General features: G+C 35.9%; 1 protein-coding gene across 1 annotated transcript in view; it reads right to left on the bottom strand.

The window, feature by feature from the left end:
* Positions 1-12,075, bottom strand: part of ENGase (cytosolic endo-beta-N-acetylglucosaminidase) — a 62,095-nt gene that overhangs the window by 19,577 nt on the left and 30,443 nt on the right. The window contains exon 8 of the mRNA XM_090385697.1: positions 1,124-1,232. Within this exon, the coding sequence (XP_090241823.1) occupies positions 1,124-1,232 (109 nt within the window). The remainder of the gene's footprint in view (positions 1-1,123; positions 1,233-12,075) is intronic.

Genomic DNA, 12,075 nt, shown 5'->3' on the forward strand with positions numbered 1-12,075 from the left:
TTAGATAGTAAATTCACCTATTTGGGTGATCCTACACAATATAACAACTTTAACAGAGCTGTGCATAATGGTATCTGCCTTAAGTCAGACATAAGTGCAAGCCACAAGAACAGTTTCTCTAGGATAAAAACTGAACACAGGTAACACACATGAATTTTGTGGCGCACTATGGCCATAGATGCTGATGCGCCAAAATCCTCAACAACCAACCAACCAACCATGAATTTTGACTTTATTTAAATTACGGTGTTGAAAATCCTATGGTAGTCATTATGCATTTTTTAAACAAATCTTTTTATTAGTTAAATCTTTATTGCTTTAAGTGAGGGACAGTATTATCTCTGAGCCATATCATTTGTGCATTGGAAATAAAAATAACCAACAGAACAAAATTTGCTTGATGGCTCATGGCAAGCTATTTCCAGATGTTTATTATGGTTGTATTCATTAACTTTTGTCTTTTTAATTACATACTATATAGCTCTGTTCAATATTTCAGTAAGTAAACAGATGATTTCTACTTTTATCTGATGTTTAAGAGTACATTCAGCTAACAGTAAAGTACAGGTATATGCAACATTCAGAAAATTGGCTTGCCTCCTATCTTAAAAGTTTATCTGGATATATCACAATGTGTTTTCTTCTCTGAAGTGACTCTTTTCTTGTGTTGATTTCAAGGCAGTTGAAGGTATTCTGATAGTTCCATAGGTGTTCTGCAGCAGGAAAGTGTTTAGTGTCAATCACAAAAGGAGGCATTTGCTTTTAAAGGCCTAGAGATTCCTCATATGCATTATTTTGTTTATTTTTTCCTTTCTCATTTCCAAATTTTGATCAATGGTCCAAGGTATAAAAGAATAAAATAATTTAGTTAATAAAGATAACTTAATCATATAGAAGAATTATCAAAAAGTAGATGGCTGTGCATTCTCTCTTTACTTGTGCTCGAATTTTGAAATTTCACATTTGGTTATATTTATTGTCCAAAAACCAGAAAAATCCAGAATTGGCAATCTCCAGGTCTTGAGGTTGATGGATTTTGGATGTTACACCTGTACTGAAGTTCTGTGACACAACTTCAAACATTACTAAAACATATTTTCAACAAAAGAAAATGATTTTGTACCTTTCCTCTCCTGTAGAGTTTTTCACCAAATCCTTGGCAAAAAGAAGTTATAAATGGCAGTTCTGCAGGACCATGTGGGGGACAGAGACGACATAACAGATCCCAGAAGCTAGAATATGAAAAAAACTTTTGAATTTTTTTTTTTCTTGTTAAAGATCTAAATAGATCAGAATGTCCACTCTTAAAAAATTATAATATTTCTAAGTATTCAAGACTATAACCATTCTCTTGCTGACTTTACTTGAATTATAGTTTTCTGCAATAATAGTCATAATGTTCCAAAGAAAGGGTGTTTCTTCCTCCACTCTCTTCTTTTAATTAGCCATGGACCTTCTTGTTTGCCAGCCTTCATTCTGTTACCCAATAATTTACCTATAAAGCATTAGCACATCATGTAGCTTTATATCTCTCAATTACCTTTTCATAATAAGTGTCAAAGTGGAAAATGATATACAGTTAAAAGTACAGACAACAGCTAAAATCTAAGTGGTGGAAGAATTTTCTTAGCTTATATTCTTTAAATAAACATATTTCTTTATGGACCAGTGGATAAAAATCAAATTGTAATCTAAAGTAGGTAGTTATTATGTGGATAATTATAGCATAATTAGCAGTTAATACTGAAAGCAGTATCATTTTGCATAAAGCAATACTATAACAGATATACAAAAGTTTATTCCTTGGATATAGCTCAATCAATTTGCATGCACTGGAAAGCATCATGTGACCGGTGCTTTGAAGGTGCTATTGCAGTGGTAGCAATGAAAAATTCAAGCACTCTTCCTATTCTGGGGACATGAGTCCTTATGAATTTTTCTTGTTCCACAAGTTGATAGAACCACTTAGTCACTGATATCTGATGACATAATGCATAATACAAGCAGCAGATCATTTCCACCACTAACAAAATCATGCTTCTGATGATTAGCATTAGCATTAGTAGAGGCATTTGATGCAAGAAAGCAAGCTTATGCAGCATCAGCCAAAAAAAAAAAAAAAAAAAAAACCCACTTCTACTTCACCCCTCTGTTCGTTCAAAATACCTGTCCAGCTGAGCCTTAAACTTATTTAGGCTATCAACCTCCACCACAAGGGATGGCAGTCTGTTCCACCAACCAACCACCCGCTGGCTAAAGGCAAATTTCCGCACGTCTATCCTACATCTGTCTTTCCTCAATTTGAATTTATGCCCTCTCAGGTGATTTTTCTGAGCTAGAGGAAGAATCCCATCAGCATTGAGCATGCTTAAACCATTCAAGGCTTTATACACCTCTATCAGATCACCTCGCTGGTGCCTAGTCTCCAGACACTGTAATTTGCAAAACTTAAGCCTTTCTTCGTAAGAGCACCCCTTTGTTCCATTCACTAATCTTGTTGCCCTTCTCTGTACTCGTTCCAGTAGCTCTACATCCTTCTTGAAATGAGGCCTCCAGACCTGTATACAGTACTCTAGGTGTGGCCTGACCATTGCCTTATACAATGGAATAATCACCTCCTTATCCCTGCTGGAAAAATTCCTGTATATCATTGAAAATACTCCATGAGCTACTCTTGCAGCCCATCTGCACTGCTCAGAGAACTTCATATCTGCCTGCACAATCACCCCCAAGTCCCTTTCATTCTTTACCACTGTCAGTGTAGTACCACAGAGTTGATACGTTGCTCTGGGGTTGCTGTTTCCCATGTGTAGTACTTTACATTTGTCAATGTTAAACTTCATTTGCCACCTCTCAGCCCACCTGCTCAACCTTTCCAGATCCTGTTGCAGCAGCATAGTGTCAGTAGTGTCCTTGACAACCCTGCCAACCTTTGTATCATCTGCAAACTTGGACATTAAGCTTGATATACCATCATCAATATCATTTATAAATACAGAAAACAATAATGGACCCAACACTGAGCCCTGAGGGACTCCAATAATAACATTAGTCCACGATGAGCAGTGTCCATTGATTACCACTCTCTGTCTTCTCCCCCTCAACCACCCCTTTATCCATAGCAGCAATTTGCCTCCAATGTCACACTGCTCCAATTTGTGTAGCAGTCTTCCATGTGCAACAGTATCAAAAGCCTTTCTAAGATCCAAGTATATAATATCAAAGTTATTCCCTGCATCCAGTTCTTTTGTGACTGCATCATAGTATCCAATCAAGTTGGTCAGGCAAGACTTTCCCTTAACAAAACCATGCTGTGTCTGAGCTATAACTGAAGTCTTATCTAAATGATCCTGCAGTGCTTCTTTAACCAGTGCCTCCATTAATTTTCCTGGAACAGAAGTTAAGCTCACAGGTCTATAATTACTTGTGTCAGCCTTTGATCCTCCTTTGTGAATTGGGGTCACATTTGCACATTTCCAGTCTATGGGTACCTCCCCTGAGTCCAAGGAAGCTCTCATAATTATGGCTAAGGGTTTGCTTACTTCCTTTGCTGCCTCCTTTAATATAACTGGATAGATCCCATCCACCCCGGGTGCCTTTCTTGTGTTTATTTTCAACAGTTTCTCCTCCACTTTACTCCCAGTTATTTCAAGATTCTGTAGCTTACTGCTAGAGTTGAATACACCTCTGGCATTCCCCTTGCTGAATAACTCCTCATGTGTGAATGTCGATGCAAAATATTCATTTAGTTTGTTAGCTACCTGAGCAGGATCATCAACAGTTGACCCATCCATATCAAGTGGACCAATCTGATTCATCCCCTTCCTTCTAGAGTTTACATAAGTAAAGAACTCTTTGCTGTTTTTCTTTGCATCCCTTGCCAAGGATTTCTCGTAATCTGCCTTCGCCTGCCTAACCTCCTTTGTAACTTGGTTGCATATCAACTTGTATCTATCATAGGCTTCTGTGATGTGTTAATTTGTAAGTATCCCATGCATTTTTCTTCTCTGCCATATGCCTCATTAGTTCATCTGACATCCATTTTGGCCTAAACCTTGAACAATATTTCTTAGTTGGTATGTAAAGCCTAGTAGCTTCCAAGATAAGTTCTTTGAATGCTTCCCATTTTGAATTTGCTGTTGGTAACATCATCAGTTGGTCCCACTGTATAGAATTTAAATACTGTCTCAGTCCATCGTAGTCGCCTTTACGGAAGCAATAACCCTTCCCTTTACCCCTAATGGTAGTTACCTCTTTCAGTAAATCCCACTTCAGCACACTGTGATCACTGCCACCTAGTGGTTCATTTATCTGCAGATTCTTAATGCATGAAGAATCACTGCTGATAATCAAATCAAGAGTATTACTCCCTCTAGTTGCCTCCCGAACATGCTGATGTAGAAAACAATCATCCAATAAATCCACAAAAGCCCTGCTAGTGTGTGAGTAACCAGCCCCCAAATTCCAGTCAATATCTGGGAAATTAAAATCTCCCATTATAAGACTCTCTGATTTACTGGCCCACTCTATTTCCCTGTACAGTTCCTTATTATACTCATCAGAGTCATTAGGCCTATAGCACACTCCTACTCTCAATTTTGATCTCCCAATGCTTATGTCACACCATACTGACTGCACTGTCCAGCGATGTCGACTGGCTTCACTTCCTTGGTTTTTATGTGTTTCTTAACTAATAGCATAACCCCTCCCCCCTTCCTATCCTGTCTATCCTTTCTGTAGACGTTGTACTCCCCAAATTGCAGTTCTGCATCCCTTATATCTGTGTCACACCACGTCTCTGATATCCCAACAATATCTGCCTTTGATGTTTTGAGCAATACCTCAAATTCATCAAATTTATTTACTAAACTCCTAGCATTGGTGTACACGCAAGTATACCTGCACCTGTTTCTATTCTTAGCTACCCTAACACAACCCATGTGTTTACTTGTACCGCAATGGCTCCCAGCAGTCTCTGAAATACCATGCATCTTGTTTTTCAGGCTTCTGCTCATTCTAATAGAAGCAGTGCAAGAATCTGTTTCACCTCTGCCAGTGGCTACTGTCAATCTATTGGTCTTTGTCTCCCCCCAAGCTAGCAGTTTTCCGACCCACCTAACACTGCCTCGATAGCATCAGCAAATATTCTTGCACTCTTTCTATTTAAGTGTATCCCATCCCTGTAGAAGCAATCTCTCCTCTTAACAAGTACAGTCCAGGCTGAAAAAAATTCTACCCCTTGAGCCTTGCACAATCTTTCCAGGGCCGAATTGATCGACAATTGATGATGTCAGATTCCACTTGTATGTTCTTTAAGAATGCAGTCACCTCTGTCAAAAAGTTGGTGGTTAAATTACAATTCAGTTTAAAATAAATATAGGCACTCCCTGGCTTACATAATACTTGACTTATGGAAATTTAATTTTAAGTAAGTTTTTGCCAGCTGGTGCAAACTTAAAAAAATCATGGAAATGTATTTTGCATTCTGTAGGAATAAATGGAGGTATCGTGAAAATATCACAATGTGAACCCAATAACACATTGTTTTTTTGGTAATTCATTCCAAGACCTCGGAAGTTGAAATTTTTGCTATATAACTAAGCTATTTATCTGTCTAAAAGGTCATTTTCATAATGGAAATTACACTACCCTTTCATCGTTATCATATGTTCCATTATAAGAATAAATTCTGAATGCCTTGGTGATATTTTTCTAAAACATTTCTGGAGGTCACTACCATAAAACAATAAAAACAATTTGCACTTCCTGGTTTATTGGGCGTTTCTGTTAGCGCAATCTATTATAAACGGATAGTAAACTCGATCTTATTGCATCTTTGATAATACCGATAGCTGGAATTCTGTGGGTTTTTACGTTCTTGTATTATGGTGAAATGAGTTCCCTTCACTGAAATCTTCAATCATATAAAAAACAAATAAGTTTTCAGAATCTTCTCTTCATTCCTATTTACTTATTACAATGGTGAAGGGAAAGGGACCAACAGAAAGTTCAAGTGCTAGGAAACGAAACAAAATTGATTTAGAAATGAAGATGATTTATTAAGAGGTATGAAGCAGGACAAAGTTTGTCATCTATTACATGGAATTAGGTCTTGCTGCTTTAACAGTGAATACTATTTTAAGGGACAGTGCGTGTATAAAAGAACATGTCAAAGGATCAAAGAATTTAAGATCAACAAGTGATAACAAAGCAGCATTCAGGTGCTATATCGAAAATGGAAAAGCTATTAATAATATGGATGGAAAATCAGATTCAGAAGCAAGTGCCCCTGAGTCCAATGGCCATTCAAGCAAAAGCAAGACGTATTTATGAAGATATTAAGGATAAGTATGGCGAACCCCAAGCCAAGTTCGTGACAAGCAATGGATGGTTTAATAGGCTCAAGCATTGCGCTAGTTTCCAAAACATTAAAGTATGCAGCGAAGTCACCAGTGCCAATTCTGCAGCGAAATTTTATGATGTATTGGAAAAAACCCATTCTAAATCTCCACAGCCCTCAACTTCCGTAGTGCGCGTACTTATCAGCTGGAGAATTAATTCTGGCAATGATATTCGAAAGATAAATCTTGCTGATGTTATGCCTATCTCCTCTCTCTTTTTGTAATTTTATAATTTTGAAATTTTTGCAATTTTGTACACTTTTGTAACTTTTCCTGTGCATGAGATAAAAAAATTTAATAAATAATTCTATTTGTGGAACATTTCTTTTTTGCTTCAATCAAGTTCAGCATGCATAGTTGCAAGTGCTGCATAAGCATTTAGGGAAATTCCAACTTACGTAGAGTTCTGCAGAACACAACCCTTAAGTAAGTAGGGGAGTGGCTGTAAATAACTTTTTTGTTTATTTTCCAAGACAACCATATAAGGTCAGGAGTTCACCAGATAGAGAGAATACATTTTGTATAAGAACATTACACAGTATTTAGTAGTCATGTGAGCTTGAACCATGGTCACTCAAAGCATATGTACTTTTGTACTCTTGCACTTGACCTCAGTCATAGAGGCCTAGCAGTTCACTATTCAAAGCATTCTTTAAGTTAAATCACTTAAAGGCATAAAACAGACAAGCAGAAAGGAAACATTCTACAAACATGCATACCAAATTGATGTTAACTAAATGTTTTGAATTTTCATATATGAAGGGAAAATGTGGATAATTTAAATGATATAAATTTCTTCAGAGTAAGCTAAAAATTTTCAGGAATAAGTCTCCCCACAATTCAAACTAGTGCATTCTGTGGACACAGCAGTAGGATGTGTCTTCTTGTCGAACATTAACATCTTTGACACCTATTGTGCACATACTTTTCTGATCAACTTCCCAACATTTAAGCACAGTATGAATGCTATATCACATATTTTATAACCTTCTGCATACTTGAACTGGTCAAATCTCTTGTATTTGACAGATTCTCTTTATCATACTATGAACATAAACTGTTTAGAATTTCAGCGGGTTTCATATTCAAGACTCAAGAGCTGGACTTTGGGAATAATTTCGACATTGTTTATTTGGATTTCAGCAAAGCATTTGACTCAGTCCCACATGAGCGGTTGCTTTATAAGCTCGAACAGGGTGGAATCACAGAGAAAATCCTTAGATGGATAGCCGGATGGCTTCAGGGCAGGAGGCAGAGGGTTGTGATAAATGGTTATTCTTCAGATTGGGTTGATGTAAGAAGTGGGGTTCCCCAAGGATCAGTATTAGGGTCCTGTTGTTTTTGATTTTCATAAATGACATCGATGAAGGGATAGAGGGTGTGATGTCTAAATTTGCAGATGATGTAAAGATTGGTAGAGTAGTTAATGATCACCACCAAGCAGAATGATCTAGATAGACTTCAGGGATGGTCAGAAAAATGGCAGCTATGCTTTAATCCAGCAGAGTGTAAGATATTGCACCTTGGGAACAGTAACCCCAAAATAACTCATACACTTGGTGGAGTTGAACTAAAGTTGGTATTCAAGAAAAGGGACTTGGGTGTTACAATACAGTCAGAAGACTTTAAGTTCTCTGAGCATTGTAGACAGGTTGCAAGGAAGGCCCATGGTGTCCTATCGATGATGTATTTAACAATTGCTAGTAGAGATAAGGATGTCATAATCCTATTGTATAAGGCTATTGTTAGGTCACACTTGGAATACTGTGTTCAGGTATGGAAATGCAACTAAAGAAAGATATTGTACTTCTTGAAAGGGTCCAGAGACGGGTAACTCGCCTGGTGAGATCGGCAAAAGGCATACATATGAGGAAAGACTTCGAATATGTGGGTTGCAGAGCTTGAAAACTAAGCACCTTAGAGAAGACTTGATTATTTAAGGCTCTGAGAGGCACAAGCAAAATGAATGAGGACGAAATTTTCACAGTTATAAATGAGTCTAGAACAAGGGGCCATAATTTCAAGTTATGGGGGAGATGTTTAGACTGGATTGCAGGAAGTTTTATTTTAGCCAGCGAGTTATAAATTACTGGAATAAGTTGCCTACATTGGTGGTAGAGGCTGACAGTTTGGGGAAATTCAAAGGTCAGCTGGATAATTACCTACAGGAGGAGGAAAATGCTTGGGTTGTCCATTTCCTTTTCTCTTATTTATTAATTATTATAATTGTTATTTTTTTTTTATTCTTATCATTTTATTTTATTTATTTTTTGTTATTTTATTATTATTGTTATTTATTTATTATTTTTATTATTTTTTTATTATTATTATTTAATTTTTTTTTTTTGGTTGGTGCAGCATAAGCCACAGGCTTCCTTGTACCATGTGGCCAAATATTACAAATGGTAATATTTGTAATACCATTGCTAATACTAATATTCTGTTCAGAAATTTGAAAATAAAGTGCTGTTTTGCATAATCAGAGTGACAGTGTGTGATGCAATCTTTCACTGTATCTACTGGGAAGAAATAAAACTAATATCAAAAATGGTTTTGTCATATGGGGCAAGTGATTAAAGTGATTCTGAAAATGGTTTTGTCATGCCAGTATTGGACTCTTAAAAAATAAAGTATAGGTCACTTCAAAACATCGTAGGAGCTTAATCTCAGACTAGATTAAGCTCCTACGATGTTTTCAACCTTTAGACAGAATAGTCTGATAAACTGACTATTCCTTCTCAGCTTCTCAAGAGTAACAATTTTAATATATACACTCTATCTGAACATGTTTCTCATTTTCTGGGAGTAATACATTAACTTTACTTATATGTAGGTGGAAAGAAAGTGAGTTTTATAAAATCCTGAAAATACTCTTCAATTAACACACAAATTCAGTTTAAATTCTAGACAATAGCAGGTGAATAATCTTCAACAAGTATTACACATTCAAATTTTACCAATTCTCTTATCTGTATGCCCTACCAATATGTTGGGGAGAACGGTTCTTGCAAGAAAGATAAATGAAATCCTGTTTGCCATCCAAATGGACATTATAGACATTTATAGGGGAGCTGTACCAAAATGGACCTCATGGAGCTAAGGTAGGCACCTGAATATCATGGTAGTGACTAAGAAAGTACTGTTAGAATACACAGATGGAAGAAATGACCTTCTGCCATGATATAACCCGCAGGCATTACAGGGGTGTGAATTTCCACCCAATTTTGAAAAAGTGGTTATGCAATGTGATTGAGTGTCAGTGTGGCAGTGACAAGCATAGTTGCTGAGCACTTTTGTAGTCATATCACAGAGAAGTGTGCATCACTATGTAGCATTGTTGTGCAGAAGATATCCTTGTGATTTCATAGCTTTATAAGGAGGCCAGCATTACACACAAAACTGTAGAATTCTCACTGAAAAAGAAAATAAATTCTATATTGTGCTGACAACTTACCAATATATATTTTTGGTACTTCTTTTAATTCCAGTGTATTTTTAAAAAATTTAAATTACTGCAATTTTTATCAGAGTTTAAATTTACTATAATGATCTAATAAAAGTAGTTTGCTTGCTTATTATGAATTCAATAATAAATTTACTATCCCCATTTTATTAGCAAGACAAGACATTAAACAAAAGTTTTCGTATGTAAGAATTGAGAAAAATTCTCTTATTGTGCCATGTTTTAAATTATATACTTTTTTATTAAATATTTAGTTTATGTAATCTGCTGTACTACTACCTATTGGTATGCTACTTCATACGGCATTTAGTATTATTTCTGTAGTGTATGTGTGTGTTCACAGGCATATTTGCATGTCAAAAAAACCCAGAATAACTCATGGACAAAACCAAACCTCTTCAATCTGAAATTAGCTAACTACAGCTTTGATTGCAAAGGCCTTTAGGAATTCCTCCCATCCCCATTCCAATGGAACCCAGATCATTTTTCACTAAATGAGTGAAAAGTGATAAATCCACTATACTATCATGGAGGATCTTGTTCATCACAAAAAATGGATTAGATTATTTTTATTAATAATTGAGGTTTTGTCATAAGCTATGCATATGAGTACTTGAAAAAACAGTGGATAAGCTGTGTTTTGAATCAAGCAAAAGTTATGTACTTTTAAATATAACACAGCAAAACCTCAATATATTACACTTCTTTATAATACAGGTATAATCACATCCTACAGGATGTATGTAAAAAAATATTATGTGTTCAAGAACCATTAATTTCACACAACACTCAAGTTAAACATTCATCTCTGAGGTAGAAGCTAGTGTATCCTTGTAATTTGTAACTGCTCCTTACCTCACCTTAACTATAGATAGAACAAAAAATGTATACAAGAGGTGCAAATTTAATATGCAACACTTCCAAAATTAAAGATCTACTTCTCAGATGGAATACTAGCTACTGCATTCATCAAATATAGTACATTTGATGTACTTCCCCTTGTATAAGGCAATGGTCAGGCCACACCTTGAGTACTGTATACAGGTCTGGAGGCCTCATTTTAAGAAGGATGTAGAGCTGTTGGAACGAGTGCAGAGAAGGACAGCAAGGTTAGTGAATGGAACAAAGGGTTCCATTCACCAAGGAACAAAGGATTATTCTGAGCAAGAGGAAGAATCCCATCCGCATTGAGTATGCTCAAACCATTCAAGGCTTTATACACCTCAATCAGATCAATCGCCTGAGAGGGTATAAATTCAAATTGAGGAAAGACGGTTGTAGGATGGATATGCGGAAGTTTGCCTTTAGCCAGCAGGTGGTTGATTGGTGGAACAAACTTCCATCTGTCGTTGTAGAAGTTGATAGCTTAAATAGATTCAAGGCTGAACTTGACAAACATTTGGAGGCGATTGGATGGGTGAAATAAGGATTTTTTTTTTTTTTTTAAGTTGATGCTATAAAAGCTTGCTTTCTTGCATCATGTGCCTTTGCTAATGCTAATTTGTTTATAGAGTAAATTTTTGTAAACAGTATGTGATATGATATTTTTTTCTAAGCTATGACATATTTAGAATAACAAGAAACTGCAAATGGTTAAACATGAAGACACATGAACTGATAAACAGCTTGCACGCTGTTACAGTTTGTTACAGGCCACAGTTAGCATTACCTGTAATTAGTATATTGTTTATAACCCAAAGAGAAAAAAAATAACATTAATAAAAAATAATATAAATAATAATAATAAATTTAAAAAATAATAAATTCTGATAATCTGATTCAGAATTTAACTCACATTTGTTTCTGTGGAAAAGAGATTTTCAAGATAAGGGGTTTTTTGCCTTAAGGAAAAATCCCTTATCTTGGAAAAAAAAAAAAAAAATCATCACTTAAGTGATTATTCCCCCTCCCCTGTAATGGCATGGAGCAGTATACTTCTGTTCTTTCTTTTAAAGTTAAAAGTGCAATGTAACTGTTGGTTACTTTATACAGTTCTGCATTTGAAAAATGTTTCCAAAAGTACCAACAATTAACATTTAACAATTATGTGTTTCTGAAAAGAACTGCATGGTGTGAAGCTGAGACTGATAAGGGAGATAAATGTTTGCGTTCAGATATGCTAAACGTAAACAACTCCCTGCAGCATACATTAGAAATCCCCCTTGATTTACAGTGCATCATTTTTAACAGCACTATACAATATTCTGTAAA

The sequence above is a fragment of the Mastigoproctus giganteus genome, chromosome 12 (assembly GCF_048544385.1).
Source record: "Mastigoproctus giganteus isolate SK-2022 chromosome 12, ASM4854438v1, whole genome shotgun sequence".
Classification (NCBI taxonomy): Eukaryota; Metazoa; Arthropoda; class Arachnida; order Uropygi; family Thelyphonidae; genus Mastigoproctus; species Mastigoproctus giganteus.